This window comes from Scatophagus argus, chromosome 2 (assembly GCF_020382885.2).
Source record: "Scatophagus argus isolate fScaArg1 chromosome 2, fScaArg1.pri, whole genome shotgun sequence".
NCBI classification, from domain to species: domain Eukaryota; kingdom Metazoa; phylum Chordata; class Actinopteri; family Scatophagidae; genus Scatophagus; species Scatophagus argus.
In genome coordinates this window covers 2,634,267-2,659,183 of record NC_058494.1, presented here as the reverse complement: position 1 = coordinate 2,659,183, position 24,917 = coordinate 2,634,267, and the positions used below count along the sequence as shown (strand labels likewise).

Here is a 24,917-nt window from a genome sequence, read left to right as displayed (position 1 = left end):
CTCCTGGCCTGGGAACACCTTGGGGTCCACCCAGAAGAGCTGGAGAAAGTGTCTGGGGAGAGGGAAGTCTGGGTATCCCTGCTCAAGCTGCTGCCCCTGTGACCTGATCCTGAATGAAGCGGAAGAAGATGGATGGATGGATGGATGGATATTTTTACAGGACTCATACTCAAAAGATAGTGTTTGGGCTTGTTTTAATTCTATTTTGTTTTATTGCAATATATCATTTTTTGTGTTTTTTCTTCTGTGAGGCACTTTGTAGCTCTGTGTTTTAAAAAGTGCCATAGCAATAAAGATTTACTTACTTGCTTTACTATCCCATAACATAACACTTACATCTAAAATGAGCAACCAACATGACCATGGTTTTCCTTACAGATGCACTAGTATCCACCAAGTCCATCTCTTCACCTGCATAAATTGAAACACGCTCCAAAGCTTGTTAGCTCTCATTTTATTAGATTGCTGGGGGACTCATCAGGAGCCTAATTCTCCCATTTTTTCCCTGTTGGTTTTATCTGGGAGTTTTTCCTAAGTTGATGTCCCTTTGAGACAAACTGCTTGTAAAAATGGGCTATACAAATAAAATTGTCTTGTCTTGTCTTAATTTTTAATGTGCACATTGTTTATCATTCCCATGTTTAATGTCCATTAACATATCAAATAATTAATTCATTTGTAATTTTGTTTATTTATTTATAGATTGATACATTCTGTATCTGTAAGAAATAAAATGTAATGCTTCTTTTTATGTTGTAATTAATTATTACTTACTTAATTGAATTCTTTATTACTTACTGTAACGTATTACGTAACTCTGGTCTCAACAGTGTGGGGATTTCTGCCACTCGTGTGCTTTCCTTGTTCAGTCGTGTACTGCCGAAGAGAAGCGCATGATGCCTGTTTAACTCTGTGATGGAAGTACAAGAGAGAATCATTTTCCTTTTGATCGGTAAGTAAATGCTTTTGACATGATGCTTCACCTGACTGTGTGTGTTTGTCAGTGTCTTATGTAAGACACAAAAGGCATTACAAGGTATTTAAGAAACGCAACGTTACCGAGACGTTAAACGCTGCCTGATTCTGCCTGAAAGACAGTATCTCAGACTGAAGGCACGAATGATTATTATTATTATGTGTGCGCTGTTTAGTCGGTTTGTAGATATTTGGGAATATAGTTTGACAGAGCAAACTGAAACGAAGAGCAAGATGTTCAGAATACAAACTTCCACAAGTTTCACAGCGTTTTTCTACTCTTTCCCCGAATTGTTTGCACAGATCGTATCTGAAGGACTTTGTCTGTGACATATGTCTCCGTCTCCGTGCAGAGAAGAGTCCCGCTTCACCATTTGCTCCATTTTCGCCCTTCACACTTTTCAATCAGTAATTACAACGATTACGTTATTTTTCACGTACCTTAACATGTATGAAAGACAGTTGCAACACTTTTTGCATTTGACTCTATTACTCAGAGACGGTTTGGATTAGACAAAATAAACGTACATCTGTCTGTTAATAGTCAAAACTATTTAAAGATGATTACAGAAAGTACATTCTTCACAATTTCAGTCAGACGGTGCAACTGACCCCGGGTTGCACCATGTTACAAATATAATATTTCCGTGTTAATAAAAGGATAAAAAAATGTATAAGTTGTAATAATATTACGGTGTTATTTATTTATCAGCTTTGATAAGATGACAATTATAGATTTGTCTAGATGAGTAGGCCTTATGTGCAGATGTCAAAGATGCAAATTGATATAAAATACAGTAGGCTTTCAGTGACGTAGGAAAATTGGAACAGTTTATGAGGCAGTTAACTTTTATTTTGCCTATTGTCAGTATATGCATTCATTATGACTATCGAGAAAACTGGACTGTAATTTGTGAAACTTCAGAAAACTTCTTAAAATGTTTTGTGTTCAAACTGTATTCAAAATGCTTCTCCCCACGTCTGGCCACAACCCCGCCGGGTGCCTGGACTGTTGTTATACCTCATCTCATCGACGTTCCAAATGTTCTGAGGAGAGAACTTGTGCTTCTCGAGAACTTTGCTGAGATTGTCAAAGAATTTTCCTGCATTCACCTGGTTGAAGCTGGATGTTCTTGACAGGCATGTGGCTTGTGGATGTCTAATTGAGAGACTGGTGTTCCTCTTCATGAATCCTGAAAACCAGTCTTCCCCAGCCACACCCGTCTCTCTCCACTGCTCAGGGAATTTGCACCCACAGTGGTCAGCTGATATGCAAACCTCCGAACCTGAAATGAAAGTGTTAAAAATGTAAATACTGTCCATCATATTATCTTTAGACCTAATTCTATCCTCCCCCTCCCTATCTGTTCCAAGACTTCTCTCTCATATTAACATGTCCCTTAATAATCCCTGTGGGACACAACCCAAAGTATAGGTCAGCTGCCGTTTTTAAATACTGCCTGACACTGTTCTCTTGTTCACCTGTAAACACTCTCCTGCGGCTCCAGTAACCAACACCTGGTGACTCATCATGTCCCTCTGCTTGTTTGTACAATGTGGTGTGACAGATGACAAACTGTCTCACCACTGTCCTGACTGCCCTGCTTTCATCCCTGATAATGTTAGAGGTTCTCTCCAAAATATGGAGTGGCACCCCTCTGTGATATTCTCACTCTGAGCATACTGAAAAGAAAGAGACGAATATGTGTTTATTTTTAGTTAATCAGACTATTCACTGTATTCTCCTCTGCACATAAACACACAGTTGCACACACTGACACATCTTGTCATTCTTAAGGTCATGTCTTTTTGTTTTTCTTTCTTTCATTTTTCATATTTCCTGTTTTATTGTGAAAACTTACCTCTCGTTTCAGATCACTTCATTTCCTGCCCGTTTTTTCCGTCCAGTTCTGATTGTCTGCCCCGCCTTCATTAGATTCACCTGTGTCTCATTGTCCTTCCCCTCCCTTGTGTATTTAGTGTGTTTCTCCTCCTCTCTGTGCCAGTTTGTCTTTGTACCTCAGTGTCAAATGTTCTAGCAGTTTTCTTTTTTTTCTATTTTTGCCTGTTTGTTTCTTCTCCTTTGCCTTGCCCTTTGGATTTGTTTGCTGAGTGGACAGACCCTCGTGTACCAAACCCCTTTTTCCAGTAAAATGTGTTTGTTGAAACCCAAACTGTTTCTGACAGTCGTGCTTTTTGGAGTACCAGTCGTAACACACATAAACCTCCTGTCCCTGCTCTAACCTGATGTCAAAGTCAAAGTCAAAGTGTACTTTATTGTCAAAGATCTATGTAACAGGGGTTAGCACAGAAAATTGAAATTTCGTTTGACCAGTCTCCAATGTGCAGTAAAAACTAAAAACTAGAACTAAAACTAAACATGTAGGTAAGACAGTGACAATAATTTCACACACACCCATACACATACGCCCACAACAGGCACACACAGTGTGCAGTAAAAGGACAGCATCCTGATAAAACTATGTACAATAAAAATACACACACACACACACACACACACACAGTCATAGCAGCAGAAGTACAGTCAATGGACATACCGGTATGTGCAGTGGGATGCAGTATGTAAGGTGCAAAGAGTAAAGTGCAAGTGACATGTCGTGAAATGTTCATGGAGTGTTCATCAGTGTGTTGATGAGTCTGATGGCTTGTGGAAAGAAGCTGTTTCTCAGTCTGCTTGTGCGGCACCGCATGTTGCGGTAGCGCCTCCCTGATGGTAGTAGGGAGAACAGTTTATGTGCTGGGTGAGTGGGGTCTTTGATGATGGTTATTGCTCTTCTGGAACAGTGTGAGGTGTAGAGGTCCTGAATGGCTGGTAGTGGTGATCTGATGATCTTTTCTGCAGTCCTCACCACCCTCTGTAGTGCCTTCTTGTCTGCAGCTAGACAGCTGCCGTGCCAGACAGAGAGGCTGCTGGTCAGGATGCTCTCAATGGCACCTCTGTAGAAGATGGTGAGTGCAGATGTGGGGAGGTCAGCTCTTCTCATCCTCCGCAGGAAATGGAGTCGTGCCTGTGCTTTTTTGACCAGGGAGGTGGTGTTTGTGGTCCATGTGAGGTCTTCTGTGATGTGCACTCCAAGGAACTTTGTGCTTTTCACAGACTCCACAGCACTGCCGTTGATGAAGAGTGGGATGTGTGGTGGTTGTTTTTTCCTGAAGTCCACAGTTATTTCTTTTGTTTTGTCGACGTTGAGTGACAGGTTGTTCCTCTCACACCAGTTGATGAGTTGGTGTACCTCCTCCCTGTATGATGTGTCATCGTCGTCACTGATGAGTCCCACCACTGTTGTGTCGTCAGCAAATTTGATGATGTGATTTGTTGCAGATCTGGCACAGCAATCATGGGTCATCAGTGTGAACAGCAGAGGAGAAAGCACACATCCTTGTGGCACCCCGGTGTTTATGATGGTGGTCGCTGAGGAGTTGTTTCCGACTCTGACTGTCTGCGGTCTGTTTGTGAGGAAGTCCAGCAGCCAGTTGCACAGTGGAGTGTTGATGCCTATTGCACTCAGCTTGTTCACCAGATGTTGGGGGATGACAGTGTTGAACGCGGAGCTGAAGTCGATGAACAGCATCCGTGCGTGACTGTTTTTGTTCTCCAGGTGAGCCATGCAGAGGTGGAGTGCTGTTGCTATGGCGTCATCAGTGGAGCGCTTGGGGCGGTATGCAAATTGATATGGGTCCAGAGTATTGGGGAGGGTGGATGTAATGTGGGCCTTTACTAGTCTTTCAAAGCACTTCATCATGATGGGAGTGAGTGCTATGGGTCTGTAGTCGTTTAGTGATGATGCTGGTGACCTCTTTGGTAGTGGTACAATGGTGGTCGCTTTGAAGCTTGCTGGTATGGAGGCTTGGTTCAGAGAGGTGTTGTAGATGTCTGTGAGAACATCAGTGAGTGAGTCTGCACAGTCTCTGAGCACACGCCCTGGAATGTTGTCTGGACCTGCAGCTTTTCTGGGGTTCACCTTGAGTAGGGTCCTCCTCACGTCTGCTGGGTCCAGTTGAAGTGTTATGTTGTCTGGGCTGACGGGGGCTTTTGTAGGTGTTGTTTTGTTATTTTCTTCAAACCGGCTGAAGAAGGTGTTAAGTGAGTTGAGGAAGTCTGTGTTGTCCTCACACAGTAGGGGGGCTGGCCTGTAATCTGTGACTGACTGGATGCCTTGCCACAGGCGTCTTGGATCTTTTGTATCTGTGAAGTGGGAGTTGATTTTCTGTCCATAGGCACGCTTGGCTGCTCTCACGCCCCGGTGCAGGTTGGCCCTGGCCGATTTGAGGGCCTCCTTGTCCCCAGACTTGAAAGCAGTGTTTCGTGCTCTCGTGCTCTCGTGCTCTGATGAGAGCTGTATTATATTTAAGTAAAAACTAATGAAAAAATGTTTAAAAAATACTGTTATGTGGTCTGTTTTTATATTAATGCATTGTCCTGTCAGCCATGATAAAACCTCATGTGCTAGCTAAACAAGGTGACTTGATACATGCTAACCAATATTAGGGAAGGTGATATTCCCTTCCCTGATGGCACTGACCTCTTTCAGCAGGATACACCAGGTACACCACTACTAAAAAACAAGAAATGTTGGCTCTATTATGCTCAAAATCACATAAATAAGCTGCTGAAGTTTTGGGATTCTGTTCTTGGAGTGATGAAACAAAACTGGAATTTTTCATGCCTACAGATTAGTAGTATGTCTGGAGGAGGAAGAATGAAGCATATGCTGGAAAAAACACCCAGCATGCAGTGAAGTATGGCTGCTTTTTCTGAGGAAACCTGCAGCATGTGGAAGGCAAGATGGATTCATTCAAGTATCAGGAAATTTTAGGAGAAAACATCACACTGTCTGTGAGAAAACTGAAGCTTGAGCATCACTTCCAACAGGACAGTGATCCCGAGCATACCAAGTTCACCAAGACTTGCATAAGTCCTGGAAGACTCTAGAATGGCCACCAAAGACTTAAACCCCAGTGAACTGGGGGTCATTACCTTGTGGAATGGGCTGAGATACCTCAGGTACGCTGCTGGAAGCTGATGTCTGGTTATGCGTCATGTCTGCAGCAGGACATAACAGCAAAAGTATGCAACAGCAAGATGCTTGCCATGATGGGGCTGAATAATTTTGACACAGCAGTAAAAGTTGTGTTTTGTGTTGAATTAGGGGAAGATTATTGAATTTTGGGGACAGTAACATGGCCAGATAGACAGTCTTGTTGTTAAACGTACCTTATAGGATGTGATTAATTGTTCCAGGTATTAGTCAAACCTTCCAGTGTTGCCAGGGAAATGGAATTACAGCTTCTGAAAAACGTTTGATCGCAAAACAGATGGTTCCATTTATCCCTTTCATTTAAATGTAAGGGATAATACCTGCAATTTTCTCCAAAGCAGTAAAGCTGTTGGCCAAAAAAATGGAGCTGAAGGGAACTGTAGTGTCAGACAGAAATTCTGTATGGCTTCATCCCAACAAGCACTCATGTCATCCGTTAATTTCAAAGTATAAAGTAAAAAAAGTATATAGTATAAAGATTGTAGCCTACTGTATTTCCGAAGGAGGCATTAAAGCTGTGTTCTCAGTTGTCCACCTCATTTCCTTTCTGTCTGGGTATTTGTGGCAATCATTCCTAATAAATGGATACGTATATGTATGTTTGATATACTTTAGCCTGGCTAAAACTGGGAAAAACTGCAGGTGAATTGATGTAGACTCATCTATAATAATGATATTTGTGATAGTTGCTACCTAAGCAGCATCACGCAAGTTCTTGTGCTTTTCTCTATCACTGATAGCTGCCCAGTGAGTTATGTGCTCAGTGAGATTTTATTTAATTTTAAATGTCCTGTTGTTTCACTCCTCAGTGTGCCTGTTGGTGTGACAGAAACAGCAGATACAATCTAAAAACTCTGCAGCCCCCTACAGGCCCGTAGCTTATCAATTGAACAGTTGTCTTTTCAACTTAATGAACTCATTTGCTACTTTTAAGATGCATATTTTTGTAAATTATTAGTTTGTAACAACCGGTATCAAAAGGAGAGAACATGCATGGATCTGATAATTGAAAAAGTGATTCACTCTTCTAAATAAGTGGTGGCCGGCAAGTAAAGTTTAAATTATTTATTAAAATTGTGGCACTCAGCTGATAGAGTCACTAAAAGGGATATTATACACATGGCTACACAGTCTTTTATAAAGCTGCAATAGACACTATGGTAGTGAGGTTACCTTTCACTGTCAGTGGATCAGCCCTACACTGTACATCTCTGACTGTCATTATCTCTCATTTTACAGTGATAGTCTCATCTGGTGCTGAGGAAGTGAAGAACTTGACAGGCACAGAGGGAGGGTCCATCACTCTACCTGACTCTGTGATGGAGCAGGGATTTCTCTCCTTTGGAGGAACAATTGTTGCTATGGTGACTGAGAGGAAGTGCCAGACTTTTGTTCACAAGAATAAAGTTCTCTGGAACAACAACACTGGACTCTTTACAATCACAAGACTACAGAGGAGCGACTCAGGGATTTATCATATTGACAGTAAAACAGGAAAATTTTTCACTAGAACTTATAGAATCACAGTGTATGGTAAGTGAAATTCCTTTGTCAGTATACCAATCAGTGTGTTGTTGGAGACATAGCTCTAAAAGCATCTGAGCCCATTTGTGACCTCAGCAGTTAACTGATTTGGCATTGTAGTGTTCTCTACTTAAACCTCAGGGAAAATGTTCATTATTTCATTATCATGGTTATGTTTTTTACCTGTGGTGCAGTGTCAGTGGCATAGTTAATATACGACTGAAGAGATCAGACAGAACAACTCAGTCTGTTGTAATGCTGGCTTTTATTTATTTATTATGTTATGCATTCATGTGAATTCTGTTAAGAGTTCGTCAGCTGGTCCCAGGTCTGCTGGCACTGTTATTGTACTGCAGCCACACCTTCATATGTTCAAAGCTGAAGCTACAGCAGTTATCTCTCTCTCTTGCTCGCTCTCTACATTATATATATATATATATATATATATATATATGTATGCATGCAAGTCAGTCAGAGTAGAGAGTGTAGCACTGAGCTAATCATCTATCCCAGGGTTGTTGCTACCAACCTGCATGCTGCCGGCTCTTTCCAAATACACAAATACACATGGCAAATGTCAGTTCAGTCGATTTGCATAAAGTCAAAACTCATACAGGACCAGCAAAACCAGAAACCTACCCAGCCCTTGTCTTCATGTGATTTGAGACTAAAATGATACGTTTCAGGACAGTAACGTGTTGATGCTTTTTAACACAACAGAAAGTATTTATTAGGCATATACCTAAACAAGATTTGCTGATTGATTTGCCAAGTTGTAAAATAATATAATCAACAAGCAAAGAATGTAATAAATTCTTTACCTTTTGACATAGTTACAGTGTTTATATATAGTGTTATAATGTTTTGTGACCAGACAGATACAGACTAGGAATTTTGTGCTGGTGGAAGTTGGTCATCTAAGCAGGTTGATATGTGTTGCTTGACATGTGTTTCCATTTCATTCTTGCTTCAAATCCACAGTGAGGACACAGGAACTCCGACTAGCCAACATTCCAATACATGGAGGCCCTATCCTGCAACCCACAGGATCAGTGTTTATTTAGCATACGCCATTTGATTGCTGGAATTTATACGCTGATCTCTCTGTAACAAAATGTTTTATCCAATGAACTGCTTCTTCTCAAAAGTTTAAGTCAGACTGTGCCAGTCTTTGACAAGTAGGTAGCTCAATGATACTGACTGTTGATAGCTATCTGACCATTTCACAGTTCATAAAATGCAAATATGTCCATCCTTTGGTCTTGCTGATCTATTGCTGTGGTTCTCTGTTGATGCATCTTGTTCATATTGTTGATATTTTCTTGGGGTTTTGCTTACAGAAATATCAAGTGGCCCTGTTAGACCGATGAAGGGTAGATAAAACTGCGTTGCAACAGGATGTGCGGAACCACAAACAGCAAAGCTTGTTTCACTTGAGTGGGTTTGCTTTCTGTCTCCAGCAGTGAGCAAATGAGCTTGCCCATTGCACCATCACTTAAGATAAAATACGCCTTTATTACCTGTAGCTAAGCAACCCGCATTGTCTCCAATAGTTGACGTTGTGTACCTTGTTTTTAATTATGAGTGTTATCCTGGTGGCCAGGGACATAAAAAAGAGAAGGATGGTAGACATTGCAATGATGATCTTATCCTCCACAGACATGTATTTACAGCAGGTAAAGGCTTTACTTTGTGGCCACCATTCAGTTGCCTTTTTGTTGTTAGTTTCTCTACAAATTACTATAGCTGCAGAGGTGGATGGTATAAAGTTAAAAAAATGTTTGGGAAGAACACAAAAGGAAAGTCACCAACACTTAGGAACAGAAAGTGGTAGCTGAGTTTGGAGCTTCTGAAGTCATGTCATCTAATTTTTAATCTCCATCATTTTCTCCTTCAGAGGCTGTCCCAACTCCTGCAGTGATCACACTGAATGTGAGTGCTGAGAGCTGCACCTTGCTGTGCTTTGTGGAGAAAGCTGAAGAGACGACTCTGTTGTGGTACAGAGACGAGGACAAAGTGAATCAGAGCAGCGTCGCTCTCTCTCTGCCTCTCACTGTACACCAACAGGATTTCAGCTCCTCTTATAGATGTGTGGCTGCAAACCCTGCTGAACAGAAGACTCTTCTAGTCAATGTTGTGATATCCTGTGGTGGACAGAACAAAACGGACACCAGCCAAAGCCGTAAGACTAATTCTGACACTGATTTGGCCAGTAAGATTCTCACAGTTTAAAGGCTGTTTTCATTGGCACATGTTGTTCAATCTGCTGTGTTTCTTGTTCTGTGTTTTGTTTCACAGATATGGCCAAAGTTGTAATCCCCATCGTGACCACTTTAGTTGTTATATTAGTTGTTATTGTTGTTGCCTTTGTCTTCAAGTGTTTGAACAAAAGCAAGAGACCCACCAATCAAACACAAGGCAGGTATTTGGTTTTTGTAATCTCTCTCTGTTTGATTACACGCATTTGTCCCAATTAAACATTTTTCTAAAGATCTTCGGATTTCTCTCTCAAGTTTTATAAGATCTTACATTTAAAGTACAGATCAAATTAGACATAGATGTATTCAAACACTGCAGATCAGTCATTTAGTTCAGCAGGTCTTACTTAATCATTGCATTTGTATTTCTGTCAGTTTAGTTCTTGTTTGTCCAATCTAATTTGTTAATCATTTCATTCAGAGCAATAGAAGTTCACAGAGCGTTCTGTTTGCGTTATGACAACAGCTGACTGTGAACTGCAATTTGATACCCGCCATCATGACAGGACCTGTTTTGTGTCCTAGAGGCTCCTGTTTCCAGGCCAACGCTGTGTCAGTTAATATGGTACTTTCCACATTTTACTGTGGTTGTCAATGCAAATGGAGTCGAGATACACTTTGCTAACGACAGTCCTGGGTTGCCAGTGAGTTTGGTTTTCTCAGGTGCTTTCCATGTAAAAAATCTGCACAACACAACGAACACTCCTAATCAGAATATTTATTTCAGATGTTCGACTGAGGTACCAGATCATTTTATTTCTGAATGTCTTATATTTACTCAAACAACAGCAAATTATTCTTGGGTTTATCAGGATCTGTTGGAAGTGAGTAGACAATGTTGAATTGTCATTCTCGGGCGAACTGTTCGTTTGAGAGGAAAAAACTTCTTTGCTGATCGTGAATATTTCTTAGACAACTTACTCCAACCTGCTTGATAAATAGAGGCCATAGCTCATAACACACTGATACATGCAGCGGGTGAGAAGTACATGTAGCAGTACTTCATTTTATTTTAAGAATCACAAGCTAAAGGGGAACCCCTGCTTTAGGTTGTGACAGTAGTTATTGAAGATAAAACAGTGTTTGAGAAAGATTTGGGGAAGGTAATGGTGGGACACAGGATGTAAACAGGCTGTCACCCATGTCAAAATCTCACACTTTGGATTTGTGATGCCCTCATGTCTCATTATACAATATTTGCCTTTCCCCTGACACACAAGAGTCATGGTTCACATGGCCTGTAGTCCTTGTCAGGTAAACATAAATAGAGGTCATATCAGGCAATGGAACAGCCTGTGCTGTACTGATCTTTAACAGGAAGTCTTAATGACTTGAAACATTGTACAGTTTGCTTCATCCTCTGTCAGTGAGTTGCTGATTCCACACATCCTGTCTGGCATCAGTATTTGAATCTCATCTCCAAAACTATTCATTCTTTAAGACATTTTATTGATTCTTGCTTGTCTTTGATTTAATTTTTTGTTTGGCTGCTTTTATCACGTTTATCACTATGTTTTTAAAAAGTACTATATGAAGAGAAAAGTTTTACTTAATTACAAGTTGAGATTTAATGTAACTCTTTGTGTCTTTGTAGAGGAGCAGACGGCACTGAGCAGAGACGACGTACAGTATACTGACATACTTGTATCAGAAGACAGACACAACCAGGTGAGTGCACAAATTCACCCGAGGTAACGTTTAATGGTAATGATGATCCTGTTTCTCAGCTCTGTCATTAGCAATATTTGCTTCATTATCCTCCTACCTGACTGTTTGCAGACACACCTATATATCTCCTAACCTGGCTCCAAACAGATGAAAACCAAATAAAATAATAAATAACATTCTAAGAAAGAAGATTTCTTCCAAATGCCGTCTAAACTGGCACTGTGAATTGTCTTATCTGTCCAGAGGTTTTCAAACTCGCTGCAGGGGTTGTGGATGGAGATGGGAATGGGAACACACAGACAAAATCCACACCTTTTTAGATTCAATGTGACACCCACTGTCCGAGGACATCATCATGCCTATCACGAACAAACGTATCATGAGCAAATGCAGACATTTAATTAGGACAAATCTGCTGAGAAATCGTAGAGATTTTAGAGACTTTAATATGAAAGTTATCCAGTAATAGTTGTGTGTACTTTTGTGTATTATTGTGTTTGACTAACAAAAAGACAGCACATTGAAAACTGAACAATTTGTATAGAAATCACAGAAATCTTGTACAGTTTCTGCAGAAGGAGAAGTGGACCTGAGGTTGTTTTCTTTTGTAATTGAAGTCTTTATTTTGTTTTATTTGATTTTATTTCTATGCTCTTCCACTGGAGTCACAGTTCCAGAGAGATCAGATGGCTGACCTTTGTTTTTGTTCCTGTAGACAGATCCATCAGGACCTGCTGACCACTCCAATCTCAGAACAGTTTATGATAAACTGGAGGTTCATCGCATGGCTCCCATCACCAGTGATCATTGTTAGGAAAAGAAGAACAGGAGCTGATAGTACTCTGCATTATTTTGAAAGACATTATGAGCGCTCATACCATTTTATGTGATTTCTTGCCTCAATACATCGCAGCTTATAGAGATTCAATCCATCCATTCATTTTCTATTCCCGCTTATTCATGCAGGGTAGCTTGTCCATACACCCTATCCCTGCTGACTACAGGATTGGTTGCCAGTTAACCACAGAGCAGACACACAGACAGCTATACACATTTGCACCCACCACTCACACCTATGTTTATTGAACCTATGTGTATCTTTTTGTGACTGTAGGAGGAAGCCGGAATTCCCGGAGAAAATCCCCACAGGCACTGGGGGAACATGGAAAATCCCCACAGAAGGGCCCAGACTGGGACTCGAACCCCTTTTGCTGTGAGGTGACAGTGCTAACCACTGCACCACTGCTCTACTTATACAAATTAATTAAACTAATTCAATTTTCTTCTAAAATTACTTTTCTTATGTTCAGGAAAAGAAAAAAAATTTTTTTCAATAAATTATTAGATTGTTAGATTCTGCCAGGTTAACTAAGTAAGGTTAACTGCTGGAACCTCCTTTTGGCACAATATAACAGCGAAAGTGGAATTAACAGAGTGACCTCACATATTTGAATAAAGATCAGAAACAAGCCCCAGGAAGGAATATGTTTTCAATTACGTTATGGAAAAACAACCTTTGTGTACTGTAACTCTACCTTTGTGGTGTTATACTCTTTGTCACTATTCAAAGTACAGAGGCAGCTGGTGTGTGATAGCCCACAAGCAGGTGCAGCAGATACTGAGTAAACAAAGATTTCATTCAGGGGAAGAGGAAGAGGAAGACAATAGACAATAGGTTTCATAGTTATAAAACACACCTACAGGGAAGTAGCATGCATTACAGGTGTTCAAGATTTAGAATGAATAAAAGCAAATCAAAACGAGAAATACATTGAAATACAATACACATTGGATAAATTACACAACTCCATTACTTGATTCAAAAGTTAGTTCATTTAAATTTGTACTTGACTAAAAGTACTGGAGTATTTCCTTTTAAAATTGCAGTACTTAAGTATTCAGCAGCCAGTGCATTCATGTCAAACCACTGATGTGAATCTGCTGCCTCTGTGCTGTTACTAATAGTGCTGCATTTACTTGAAATATATTTAAACACATATTTCATATATATATATATATATATATATATATATATATATATATATATATATATATATACACACACACATATATTTATTGGCAAATCCAAAAAAACATGAAAGCTCATTTGATTTGACTGCCATCGCATAAAAGCTGCAACTATTACAAGCAGTCAGCTTGATTTAAAGTGCTTATTTGGAATTAAACAGATCTTTATAGACCTCAACAAGCTTTCTTTGGTTAAAAGAGAATTTTTGTAGACACTGATTAAATTTGTACACCGTAAACAGAGCAAACATTTAAAACAATACTCAGTCCACTTCTGAATGTATTCCAGTAACAGGAACTTAACTCAACCATTCACTGAATATCAGCTTGTATTTAAACTGACCACTGGGTTGTAGTTGTAGGTTTCACCAGTCAGCACCTGAAAAGCTTCTGCCTTCTACACTGTGCATACAGAAACCCCTCCTGCCCCCAGGTGACACCAGTACTACACCTGTTCATTGGCAAGCAGCTCTTTCATCATATCATATCATCACTCCGTGTTGACAAAAATGACATGCAGTGTTTTCACATGTTTTATTTAGAAATGATAACAAAGGGAATAATTAAAAACAAATGAGAAATAACTGTTCTGATGTGCCAAAGCATTATCTGGTCTGAGGGGGCAGATGTTACAGTGAAATGTAAGAAAAACCTGCAGCTCTTGTTATATTTTTGTCTTCGTCATTTCAATAAGTGTGTGTATTGTGTACATTTTTAGCATATCACATTTAATTATTTTTCTACATTTGACTTTTGTTTAGTTTGTTTAATTGTTTTGTAAGACAATGTCCCTCCTATTAAATATCATTTCCTAAACAAATCACACAGTTACCACGGCCGAAAGGACATGTCAGGCTGTCTCTCACATACTGCCTGTAGGAGCTGAGAACACAACTCTCTACTCCATGATTTGATTGTCCCCCAAAGAGTGTTGAAACTGTTAAAAGCTGCACAGCTCTGAGTGTGATAGTAGTTTATTGTTGCATATCCGTTTTGCCAGTACCTTGATAAAAATGATTCAGGAAAGACAGAGAGACATAGAAAAAGAGAGGAAATGTATGTCATTATACACATAGAAAGAATATATGTGATCAGTATGATTGTTTTTGATGCTTGAAATCATGGTTTAACTTTTTTACATGTTTTGATTTGCCAAGAGGGCCAAGAGAAGCAAATGACTTTGCAAACAATGTTTAATATGCCGAAAGTCTCTCTATTCATCTATATACGAAATATGATGAATGTTGTCCCGGTGTTGCAAATGTGTTGGTTCTTTCATGTAATTTGAATTTGAATGTATTTTCAGAGAATAAAGAAGGATGAAATTATCTCTTAACACTTACGCAGTCCTAAGTGGCCTGTTGTCGGTCCACATCCAGTCGCTTTGGGTGGATGTCTTTCTCAGACCGATCCAAAACTTCGAATAGGCTCTGAGATTATTCAGAAACTCCTTAGGGTGAAAAAAAAATTCAAAATTCAAACACACACCTTAGTTTGAATGTTTCTATAACACACTCATAACTCACCATCTCTCCTTGGTTGTCAATGATCACCAGGTCTGCTTGTTTGCTTAAACATGCATGTCTACTGCTGTCCCATGTGCTCAGTGTTGTATAGAAAAAATAACAACTGCTACCAGAGTGCCTCCATCCCTGAGGGCATGTTCCTGAGGAAAGACACACTGGTCACCTTATGAAATATGTGAGGAGATCAGAACAGGTAGCAGCAGTAAGGCCTGGTGAACAGCTGAGTACGTTTTCCTAACCAGATAGGCATGTTCAAAGAATAGGTAAAAAAAGATTAAAGATTAAAGTGACATATTTTGTCATTGGAGGGAACTCACTCCAACGAAATTTGTTCTCTGCATTTAACCCACCCAAGTGACGTGCACACACACACAGCAAACCCGGGGCAGTGGGCGACCGCGTGCAGCGCCCGGGGAGCAGTGGGGGTTAGGTACCTTGCTCAAGGGTACCTCAGCCATGGATTAATGTCATAAATAAATGAAAGCGCACTAAAGGTCTGACAAAAAGGCCTTTTATGCTGCATTCTTCTATCTCAATACACCATCTTCAACTTACTTAAACTACTTGTAAGACATTTTACGGTACAAATGGGACCCGAGCACACCAATTTACACTGAAGGACATTAACTGAGGGCGGCACGGTGGTGCAGTGGTTAGCACTGTCGCCTCATAGCAAGAGGGTCCCAGGTTCGACTCCCGGTCTGGGCCCTTCTATGTGGAGTTTGCATGTTCTCCCTGTGCCTGTGTGGGTTTTCTCCGGGTTCTCCGGCTTCCTCCCACAATACCAAAAACATGCACATTAGGTTAATTGGCTACTCTAAATTGCCCCTAGGTGTGAGTGTGAGAGTGTGTGGTTGTCTGTCTTTGTGTGTTGGCCCTGCGATTGACTGGCGACCAGTTCAGGATGTACCCCGCCTCTCGCCCGTAGTCAGCTGGGATAGGCTCCAGCTCCCCCGCGACCCTGACGGATAAGCGGTATAGAAAATGGATGGATGGACATTAACTGACCAAACAGGTCCTACTGTTACAGACAGAGATGCAGGAAGGTGTGAGCAGACAATGAGGATGAGGTTCATATGTGAAATCAGTAGTGTTTGGTACACAGTCCACAATCCTCACCAATACTCTTCTTCATGTTGCTCAGTTCGAACAAGGCACTGTTGAGGCTGGTTTGCAACCGATCTCTCTCGTCAGTCAGATTCTGGTACCTGGCCAGGAGCTGGTCTTTCTCCGCCGTGTGATTGGCCAGGTCTCTGGACAGCTGATTAAAGTCTCGGCCATCTGAGAGGAAAGTAAAACAGCAGAGTGCAGGTGCAGCCTTGAGTGCTGCTCAATCTAATCTGCTCACTCATCTTTATGTCTTTCTGTTTTCACATTTGATCTCTAAAATTTCAATCTTTTTCAATGTCAGATTGCTTTATCGGCATAAACAAATGTTACCAAAGCAGATGACAGAACATCCAATAATATATATTACATATATTAAACATGCAAATACAGTAACTTGATACCATAGACATACCTATGTGATACATATATACTTGTCCTTTAATCTTGAGAATTGATAGTTTCTCTTCAGGAGTTAGCATGTGAAAGCTATTCTCTTTGTGGAGGAGGAAGTTCATTTGATTTTACCTTCCCGGATGAGCGCTGACCACGAGCAGCTATGTCTGTTTGTGTCTCCGTGTTTCTACCATCAGTCTGTGGTCACGAGCCTCTGTTTGGTAAGAACCAGTCTCTGTTTCATATCTCTGACAGAGTGGAGATACTATAGCCACCTGTGTTCAGCCTACTGTGGGTTTTGTGTCTTATTTCTCCAATGTTCTGAATATTGATTTTGGATTCATTCATGATTTGTTTTATTCTGCTGTGTTTAAATCATTGCTGATGGGAGCCTGATGGCCTTGCTTCTTCAGCGGCTGAGCTCTTACTGCGTTGGATGAAAACTTTTCGTTCTGACTAACTCAGATACGATGCTCTATATATGTGTGTGTGTGTGTGTGTGTGTGTGTGTGTGTGTGTTCTCGAGGTTGCTGCTGGCACAGATTCCTCTGAAGTTATTACTGTATGACTTCTACTGCATACTCTTACCCTTACAGATAGTCATGATCAGTCCTTGGTTCCAGACATCAGAAAAGCAGCTATCTAAATTATTTCTACCTAAGTGGTCATGTTCATCATGATCCAGTCTGTTAGTCTGTGTGATCTTCTATTGTTCTTGAGTGATGCTCTTTTAATTTCAGTTTATTAATTATAATAAGAAGAAGAAGAAGGAGAAGAATTTCTCCAGATTTCTTTCTCTGAATACTCACATTGTACACCAACTCCTACGACTGTCATCAGCAGGAGGAAACACAGCAGTGCCAGGCAAACTGTAGCTACTTTAAAAGACGAGCATGTTTCAGTTTCTCCTCTGGCCACAGAAGCTGTTCTCACAGGCTTGGTTTCTGCAGGTGTACAGTTTTCAGAGTTATAAATGTAATACACTGGTGTCTTCTTCTTCAGGATTGGTATAAAAACTAGCCACAAGGCACAACGCTCATATGTTGTACATATAGCACACAATGCATTCCATACAAGAATACAGACCTGTACACTTGCATTAATGGATTGTGAGAGCGTATTACAATATCGTAACATAGAAACATTAGCCACATTACAGTTGAAGATGATACATCAAATAATCCCTAGTGAGAAAGAAGGGAGAAGAAATGAATAAAAAAATTATTATATTATGTAATTTATTATGTAAAATCAGGAGAGAGTAGCCCAGACATTCCACATAATAACCCACAGCGGTGATTTCTCAGTTTGCTAATTTGTTATTGCAATATTTGTAGATTATGACCAGTATATTCAAAGAAACATGTCCAAGTCATATTAGCCGTCCACTCCACAAGTTGTAGATCAGATAATCCATAGATATTAGCTCAGCTATATGTGATCCTGCAGTTGTCAGTGCCATCAATGCAGCTTAGTGTTACATTTTTCTGGGCAAATGCAAATTCTTTTTTCCAAATCCAAGTATTTATGAATCAAAGCTGAAAACGGTTTTACTTCCACTTAAAGGATCTACTCACTTTTTTTTTTTTTTTTTTTTTTTGTGCTTCAAGGAAAAATACTAGATTGCCTTTGTCTTCTCTGGTGGCCCTCAATGGGCAATGGTACCATTGCCTCATGGTAACTGGCAATGGTAGGCCTGCTAGTTATAGTTAGCTAGCTGAGACAAAATGGGTTTGTATTTGCAATGAAAAAGTGATGTGTGAGACGGCCTTGTGAGAGTGAGCGCTTCAAAGCATATGGTCAGGATTCAGGATTAGGTCCCGAGGCAAGTTTGTCTCGGACTGTGCTACCACACAGTGAGAAAATTCCACCATGAATACATTAAATTTGGATTCATAATGGCAGACAGAACAGAATGTCAAATGTGGTGAAATTCAGTCAAAGAAGATACTTCAACCATCGTAGCTCAATTATTGGCAAGAGAGAAAAAGAATAACGAAGGAACAACAGAAAGTCATCACGACATTGACACTCATGCTCAGAAATGTTTTAGCAGTCTGAAATGGAGCTGATGTTATGAAAGACTGAGATCTGGTGTTGATCTAATGTTTTGCAGTTGGTGGAGTGTGAATGAGAAAAGACTTCATGGATTTTGGAAAATGTGGTCCTTTTGTGCGAAAGCTGTGAAAAATGATTCACAGTTTGCGCCACACACATTTCTGTTTTGCTGACTGTGCAAAGGTGTTTGGCAAACACCTAATAATTAATTGACTAATTGTTTTATCTTTGTATCAGGTTTTTATTTATATCCGAAAGCAAGTGCTTCAACATCATGACTAAGACAATGAGGCTGAACATTAAGCATTGTTCTGAAAGCAACTTAAAATGTGTACCCAAGCGGCACTCATCAACATAATGAGCAAATTGAAATAATTTAAGTATTTACAGTAATGAGCGATTCCATTTTGTGTCTTATGGGCTGTTTCAGACCTCTGCTGATAATGGTGTCGACTTCATCTATGATAACAAAATTCATACTATGGCATTTTACAGGCTTACCGGTGTGTCGCGGTTGTTTCTGTTTAGTGTGGCATTCACCAAGCTCTTCTATGTTGACATATATCTGGTCTTCTGCCTCCATCAGAGCACCTTCTTCAGTCTGTCTGCTACCTGTGTGTGTGTGTGTGTGTGTCTGCCGGTCTGTCTGATGAAGTAAACAGCTGAACACTAAACACTGAAGCTAAAAAGAGGGTTATGTGGAGGTTTCTGTTCCTAATATTTTGGTTAATATTAATATCTATTTTCATGAATGTAACCTATTAGTCACTATTTCTTCCAGTGATATTCACCAAATCCAATACTACATATTTTTACACAAGATGAAGAAATAATTCTTCTTGCTTCAGAAAGTACATCAGAAAGGTTAAAGTACAATTAACTGCCAAAAACACAACCAGTTAACTGTGTTATGCGGAAGCTTGAACTTGAATATTGACAAAACAAAGTCTTAAAACATGTCTTATCTTAAAATAGGGTCAGACACTAGGATACCGTGGTATAAGCTTGGTGGTGCATCTAATAACACAAAAGGGGATTATGAAGGGTAAATTTACAAAGAAATTTAAAACATTTGCAGGATGACTTTAAAAATATGTATTCATTATGAATTACAGTGCCTTACATGTATTGAACAAGAGGATTGTGCAAAAGTGTAAGTGCAAAAGAAATCTAGAAACTCCAGCAGATATGTGTATATTATTTATACTATAAATATGCATGTATAAGCAAAGTAATATAGACATACTACAAGTAATAATACAGTACTATGGAATATATATCATCAAAATGAAATAAACTATTATATAAAATAAATAACAAATGGCAGTATATTAATATTGTAATATGGTTGTATTAGTAATATAAACCGTGGTGCGTGTGTATTATTTATGTTTCTGAATGGTTAATAAATTAATAATAAACTAGCAGCTTTTTGGTTGCCAGGTTGTGAAAAATCATTTAGCTGTTGTTGATGCTCCTCCAGCATGACATTTGCTTTGTTAGTTAACATTTACAACATGTACATCTACAGACTAGCTGGAGTCTCACTCTTTCCTTGACTTATTAACTGCATTTGATGGCTCATCAGTGAGGACTCCTCGTGTATTCATTAACTGATAAATTAACTTTTTACCTGAATTACAATGCAACAGAAAGGATAAACATAATTTCAATGGATTTTTCATAACCTGGAAACCCAAAAGTTGCACTGTTTAATGTGGTGATATGTGATTACTAACACTGTTTTCACACACACACTGTTGCTCCCTTCACCTCTTTCTCCCAGAGGGGAACAAACATGTTAGAAGCGATTTCTCACTTAGTGCTGCCATCTGCTGTTGCCAGTAACTCTGGAACGAACAGATGTCCACCAACAATGGTGTAATGTGCTGGCACTAACACCATGAGTGTTATAACTTCCATAAAGACATTCATGAGCCTTTTTCTGGTGTCTTGTGACTGATAAGCAGTCATCTTTTGTTTTCCAAAAATGTCTCTTTTACTAGGAAGAAAGACAAACAAAGTCACACCAGAAGGAACACTAGGTCAGGCAACATAAGTAGTAAGGTGACTTAAGAGGCCTGAAATAATGCATAAATCTATGTGTGCTGTGACTGCTGTTATGTCGGCCATGTTTACAGGTTATATCATAAGCAATGTCACAAAATGTACTACACATATATAGTCTACACAACAAAGTTTATGTTGTGCCATTTAATTAGTAGTTGGTATTTCAATTCAATTCAGTTTATTTATATAGCTCCAATTCACAACAAAAGTTATCTCATGACACTTTCCAATTTGAGCAGGTCTAGACCAAACTCTTTAATTAAACTGTAAATACAGAGCGCCCAGCATTCCCCCTTGAGTTCTCAATTTTTCAGATCTGTCACATTTATAATCAGGTCCCCAAATGAACACTGAAACAGGTTCTGCTTATTGTAATATTCTTCCTGATCATACTGGCTAAAACATTCATCTAATAAAGGCCTAGCTTATCTAATCTTATCTTATAATGCTCTTTCATTGCAAGTGATGGGGGACTAAATGCACAGTCCTTGTTCGGTGGCTTTTTTTGGTAATGTTTTTGTATTTTGTACTAAAAATACTTATGGAATTTCTATCATTGCTCTGATCTCAGTTCAGTCAGTTTTTATCATCATCATCACAACCTATAACAGCCTTAGTTGACTTGTCTCCCAAAAATTGAAGTTAGGATATTTACAAGATCATTACAAAAAAAAAAATTACAATGCATTTGACTCCAGCACAGCATGGAAAATAGTATCAAAAATCCAATGTGGAATATTATAATTTGACTGTCTACCTCCAAGCAGGGCTTTCAGTGCAAATCATTTTATCACAAATCACATATGAAGTAATTCATTTTACAGAATATCTGGATTCTAATACATGATATCATTACAATAGTCTACACCTTCAAATCCTAGTACACGTAATCCAGCATGATATGTGTGTGCCGATAACTTGGAGTCCTCCATGGGATCATCTTGAGGGTGTTTTCATTCAAGTTCACCTTCCACCAGCTAGCCAGCCAGCTAAAACATTTGGCTGCCAAGTAGAGCGCTCCAGCACTGAGCAAAATCTTGAAGAAGCTGAAGCCGCCACCACCACCACCACCACCACCACCTCTGGTGACTTGTTTATTATAACCTGTAGAAAGAAATTCACAGAAGGTCAAGCAGAATACATAGAGTTATTACAGTTTGTTTAGCTACAAACTGGTTTGTGCAAAATTGGTAGGTTCACCCAATTTACCAAAACACATATCCCACACATTTAACACCAGTTAACACATTTAACACTGGCTTACTATTCTCCTTAGAAAAGGTATGGACCTATTTAGCATTTAAGATGTCTACCTCCTCACCCCCATACAGAATGGAGTTTGTGCTCACAGCACTGAAAAATTATATTTAAAAAATTGGACACCAACCTTCCTATGCTGACATAATGCCCCTGTTACTGAACAATCAACTGATTTCACTGCCAACAGTTTTAATAGGGACTATTTCTTCAGCATAAAGTAAAGTAAAATCTGGCCAGATAAAACTAAAACTGCATGATTAGACATAACTAGAGGCAAAAGAAAAAAGTACAATTTGGGTGAACTGACTCTTTAATCACTGAAGTCAATCGCACACATTGCAGGGGTTACAGGCGTACATTTTAATATCCACTTACCCATCTTACTGAGACTGTGCTCACATGTAAATAACCCCACTGATGATATGCAAAGAACTGTGAGACACACACAGGAGCAAAGGCTGAGTGCACCTTTACCTTCACTAATCTGTTCCCACGCAGATGGCCAGTAACTTTGTCTCAAAGCTCTTGGTCTCTTGGTAGCTTTAGGCTTCCTGTGCTTATGTTGCACTTCACCGTAGTTGCTGTGTGAGGTTACGTTGACAATGTAGTGCAGTTGCTGGTCGTAGTTGAAGGGCTCTGCATTGGTCCATAGTTGTTCTTTGAAAGCATTTAGGAAGTCATCTATTTGTGCCGTCCTTGTTGTAGATCCACTGTAGGTCTGCACAGTGTTGAACATCTGGTTGACTGATAGTTCTGGGTAACCTATCTCATCTATGTCATTAGCCTGAACAATTTGAATATCACCATAGTAGCCCATTTGGGTGAGAAAAGTGGTGAGATCTAAGTGCGGGCTCTGCAGTGCTTGAATCAGTTCAGGGCTGATTTCATAAGTCCCGTCAGGACTGAACCTCCCAAAGCCTGCTCCATCATGCTCTGTGATATACACCGTCTCCACCACATTGGCTGTCATCTGGTAACTGATGATGATGCGATCTGTATTGTATTTACCACGGTTACCATGCAAATCATAATTTTCCCTTACAAATGTCGGGAGGTTTGCAGCAGATGGGTAGGTTTCTGTGTTCAGGTTGCCAACCTCATAATACTCAACCTGGAGAGAGAGAGAGAGAGAGAGAGAGAGAGAGAGAGAGAGAGAGAGAGAGAGATTAAAAGGAAGAGAAGGAGAGATCGAGAGATTAACAGCTGTATTTCAATGAGCCAAAATTGTGGAATTTAGGGATAAAAATGATGGCACATAGATGAGCATTTAGGTTTAAAAATGTACTTAACTGGTCACTCCAACTATTTAGTATTGCACTGCTTTGAGAGAAAATTTCTAAAGAGAATGGTCGACATTGAAGCAGCACAGGCTAAGATATTCTAAAATCTACTCACTAGTGAGGGTCAGGATCCAAAAACACTTTCCATGTTACGACCGGATAGTAACTCTTCCTGAGACAATCTGAATGGTGTCTTCGATACTCCACAGCCCCAGTCTAGCAGCATCTGTTATAATTTTGTATTCTCCAAGACCAAGCTGATGACATCATCAGGGACATTTACTCACATTTAACCAAGCTCCTCCTAAAGCCCACAAGACTTTATACACCAATCTCCACGGGCTATATAATACAGCTAGTGAGAAATAACCTGATTTTCATGTGCAACATTGTTTAAGATCTCCTTTAATCAAGGAAAGAAAAAATGATCAAACAAGCCAGATCACACACCTTTCTCTTTGCTTTGCGTCTCCTGGGCCTGTCCAGCACAGGCAGAAGCTCCTCAATATTACCAAAAGAGTGGAAGCCATAGAAACCGTTCTCTGGTTGACAATCTGACACCAGCTGTGGCAACAGAATCTGGTCACTCCACATATTAATTATATGTACATCTGTCTGATATGCATTGATACACAATCATATACTAGAAGTAATACGTTTGTCAAGCAATTAAACTTGTAAACTGTTACCTTCATGATGACCACAAAGTTAATCATTTCAAAGGTCACACAGCAGTTAGCAAACCAATACAGTAGCTGAAGGCCGTGTCGTGGAAAAGGACGGCCAAACCTTGAATTCATCAGGTGCTCAAGAGTGCAGAGCTGCCACTCAACCATAGTGGGGCTAACAGGGGGACACACACACACACACACACACACACACACACACACACACACACGCACACAAGGCTGGTCATCTATGTTGTGGCAACTTCTCCACATAGTAATAAGGGAAGTACTGAGAGGACACTTAAAAAAAGCTTGAGATTAATAAAATCGCGAGCAAGTCTCTTATGACTACATTTAACAAAACGATAAGCTGTATGCAGATCACCTCAACTGATGTTCAAACTTACTGTTATGATAAAGAATGATATGTTGATTTTCAGTCTTGTTTACCGTTTCGGCTGCTGTTCCACTCACTGGTATCTCAAAACACTTCCTTATTTCCGATGATGTAGCTGAGCTATGATAACTGATATGTCAGAGCGTCGTTTAGGGCACTTTTTTTCACAGGATGGCGAAGGCGCACTGAAGCATTAAGATTTCCCTTCACTGCCACAAGAAAGGGGCCTTGCCTGAACCTTGAAAAACAGCCCCATCCCACACCTGAATTCAATAATAAAGAGGTGTCTCCCAATACGTTTGTCTGCATAGTGTAGTTATAACTACGATAATATATAACAAACTAAGGACGGACGAGGAAAACCCGAGTTGAATGATGGAATTAATCCTCCGCCCTGCAATGACCTACTCATTAAATAGACCTCGTCTCTTTTATCTCACGTCAGCCAGACAGGCCTCTCTGGTGGAAAACTTTCGATATAAACGTTTCCACGTGCTAGTATATAAATGACTTTATCTCGAATGTAAGTGTTTAGGAGACACTTTGATGTCAAGAAGGTTTGTTCATTGTGACTGGACAACGTTTCGCGCTTGTTACACATACGTAACATGCCGTCGCCATGCTGGGAACAAAATCTTACCC

The 24,917-nt window shown here is 39.8% G+C and overlaps 3 protein-coding genes across 10 annotated transcripts; 1 reads left to right on the top strand and 2 right to left on the bottom strand.

Moving 5' to 3' along the window:
* Positions 1 to 830: 830 nt before the first annotated feature.
* LOC124065564 lies at positions 831 to 13,531 on the top strand. 6 transcript variants are annotated; one of them, XM_046401047.1, is made up of 7 exons: positions 831 to 952; positions 7,275 to 7,568; positions 9,457 to 9,741; positions 9,858 to 9,977; positions 11,412 to 11,485; positions 12,201 to 12,322; positions 12,600 to 13,530. In XM_046401047.1, exons 1-6 carry the CDS (start codon positions 916 to 918, stop codon positions 12,297 to 12,299), a joined length of 909 nt encoding a protein of 302 aa, XP_046257003.1. In that variant the 5' UTR covers positions 831 to 915; the 3' UTR covers positions 12,300 to 12,322; positions 12,600 to 13,530. The 6 variants fall into 6 exon arrangements, with proteins under 6 accessions (XP_046257003.1, XP_046256985.1, XP_046257020.1 ...); XM_046401029.1 differs by lacking the exon at positions 12,201 to 12,322 and having other exon boundaries at positions 12,600 to 13,531; XM_046401064.1 differs by lacking the exon at positions 12,201 to 12,322 and having other exon boundaries at positions 9,858 to 9,981; positions 12,600 to 13,531.
* A 22-nt stretch (positions 13,532 to 13,553) lies between these two features.
* On the bottom strand, positions 13,554 to 19,617 carry LOC124053281 (oxidized low-density lipoprotein receptor 1-like). The gene is made up of 6 exons (XM_046378352.1): positions 19,594 to 19,617; positions 19,102 to 19,282; positions 17,352 to 17,486; positions 16,159 to 16,320; positions 15,040 to 15,179; positions 13,554 to 14,963 (listed from the first exon to the last, which is right to left on the bottom strand). The coding sequence occupies exons 1-6, from the start codon at positions 19,615 to 19,617 to the stop codon at positions 14,853 to 14,855; spliced, it is 753 nt and encodes a 250-aa protein (XP_046234308.1). The 3' UTR covers positions 13,554 to 14,852.
* Positions 19,618 to 20,780: 1,163 nt separating this feature from the next.
* LOC124065546 lies at positions 20,781 to 24,915 on the bottom strand. Of its 3 annotated transcripts, XR_006844444.1 has the most exons (6): positions 24,286 to 24,915; positions 23,900 to 24,053; positions 23,661 to 23,774; positions 23,326 to 23,467; positions 22,405 to 23,041; positions 20,781 to 21,774 (listed from the first exon to the last, which is right to left on the bottom strand). XR_006844444.1 is itself a non-coding variant. In XM_046400998.1 (5 exons), the coding sequence occupies exons 2-5, from the start codon at positions 24,044 to 24,046 to the stop codon at positions 21,548 to 21,550; spliced, it is 1,125 nt and encodes a 374-aa protein (XP_046256954.1). In that variant the 5' UTR covers positions 24,047 to 24,053; positions 24,286 to 24,909; the 3' UTR covers positions 20,781 to 21,547. The 3 variants fall into 3 exon arrangements, 2 of the variants coding, with proteins under 2 accessions (XP_046256954.1, XP_046256946.1); XM_046400998.1 differs by lacking the exon at positions 23,326 to 23,467 and having other exon boundaries at positions 24,286 to 24,909; XM_046400990.1 differs by lacking the exons at positions 23,326 to 23,467; positions 24,286 to 24,915 and having other exon boundaries at positions 23,900 to 24,279.
* Positions 24,916 to 24,917: the final 2 nt, after the last annotated feature.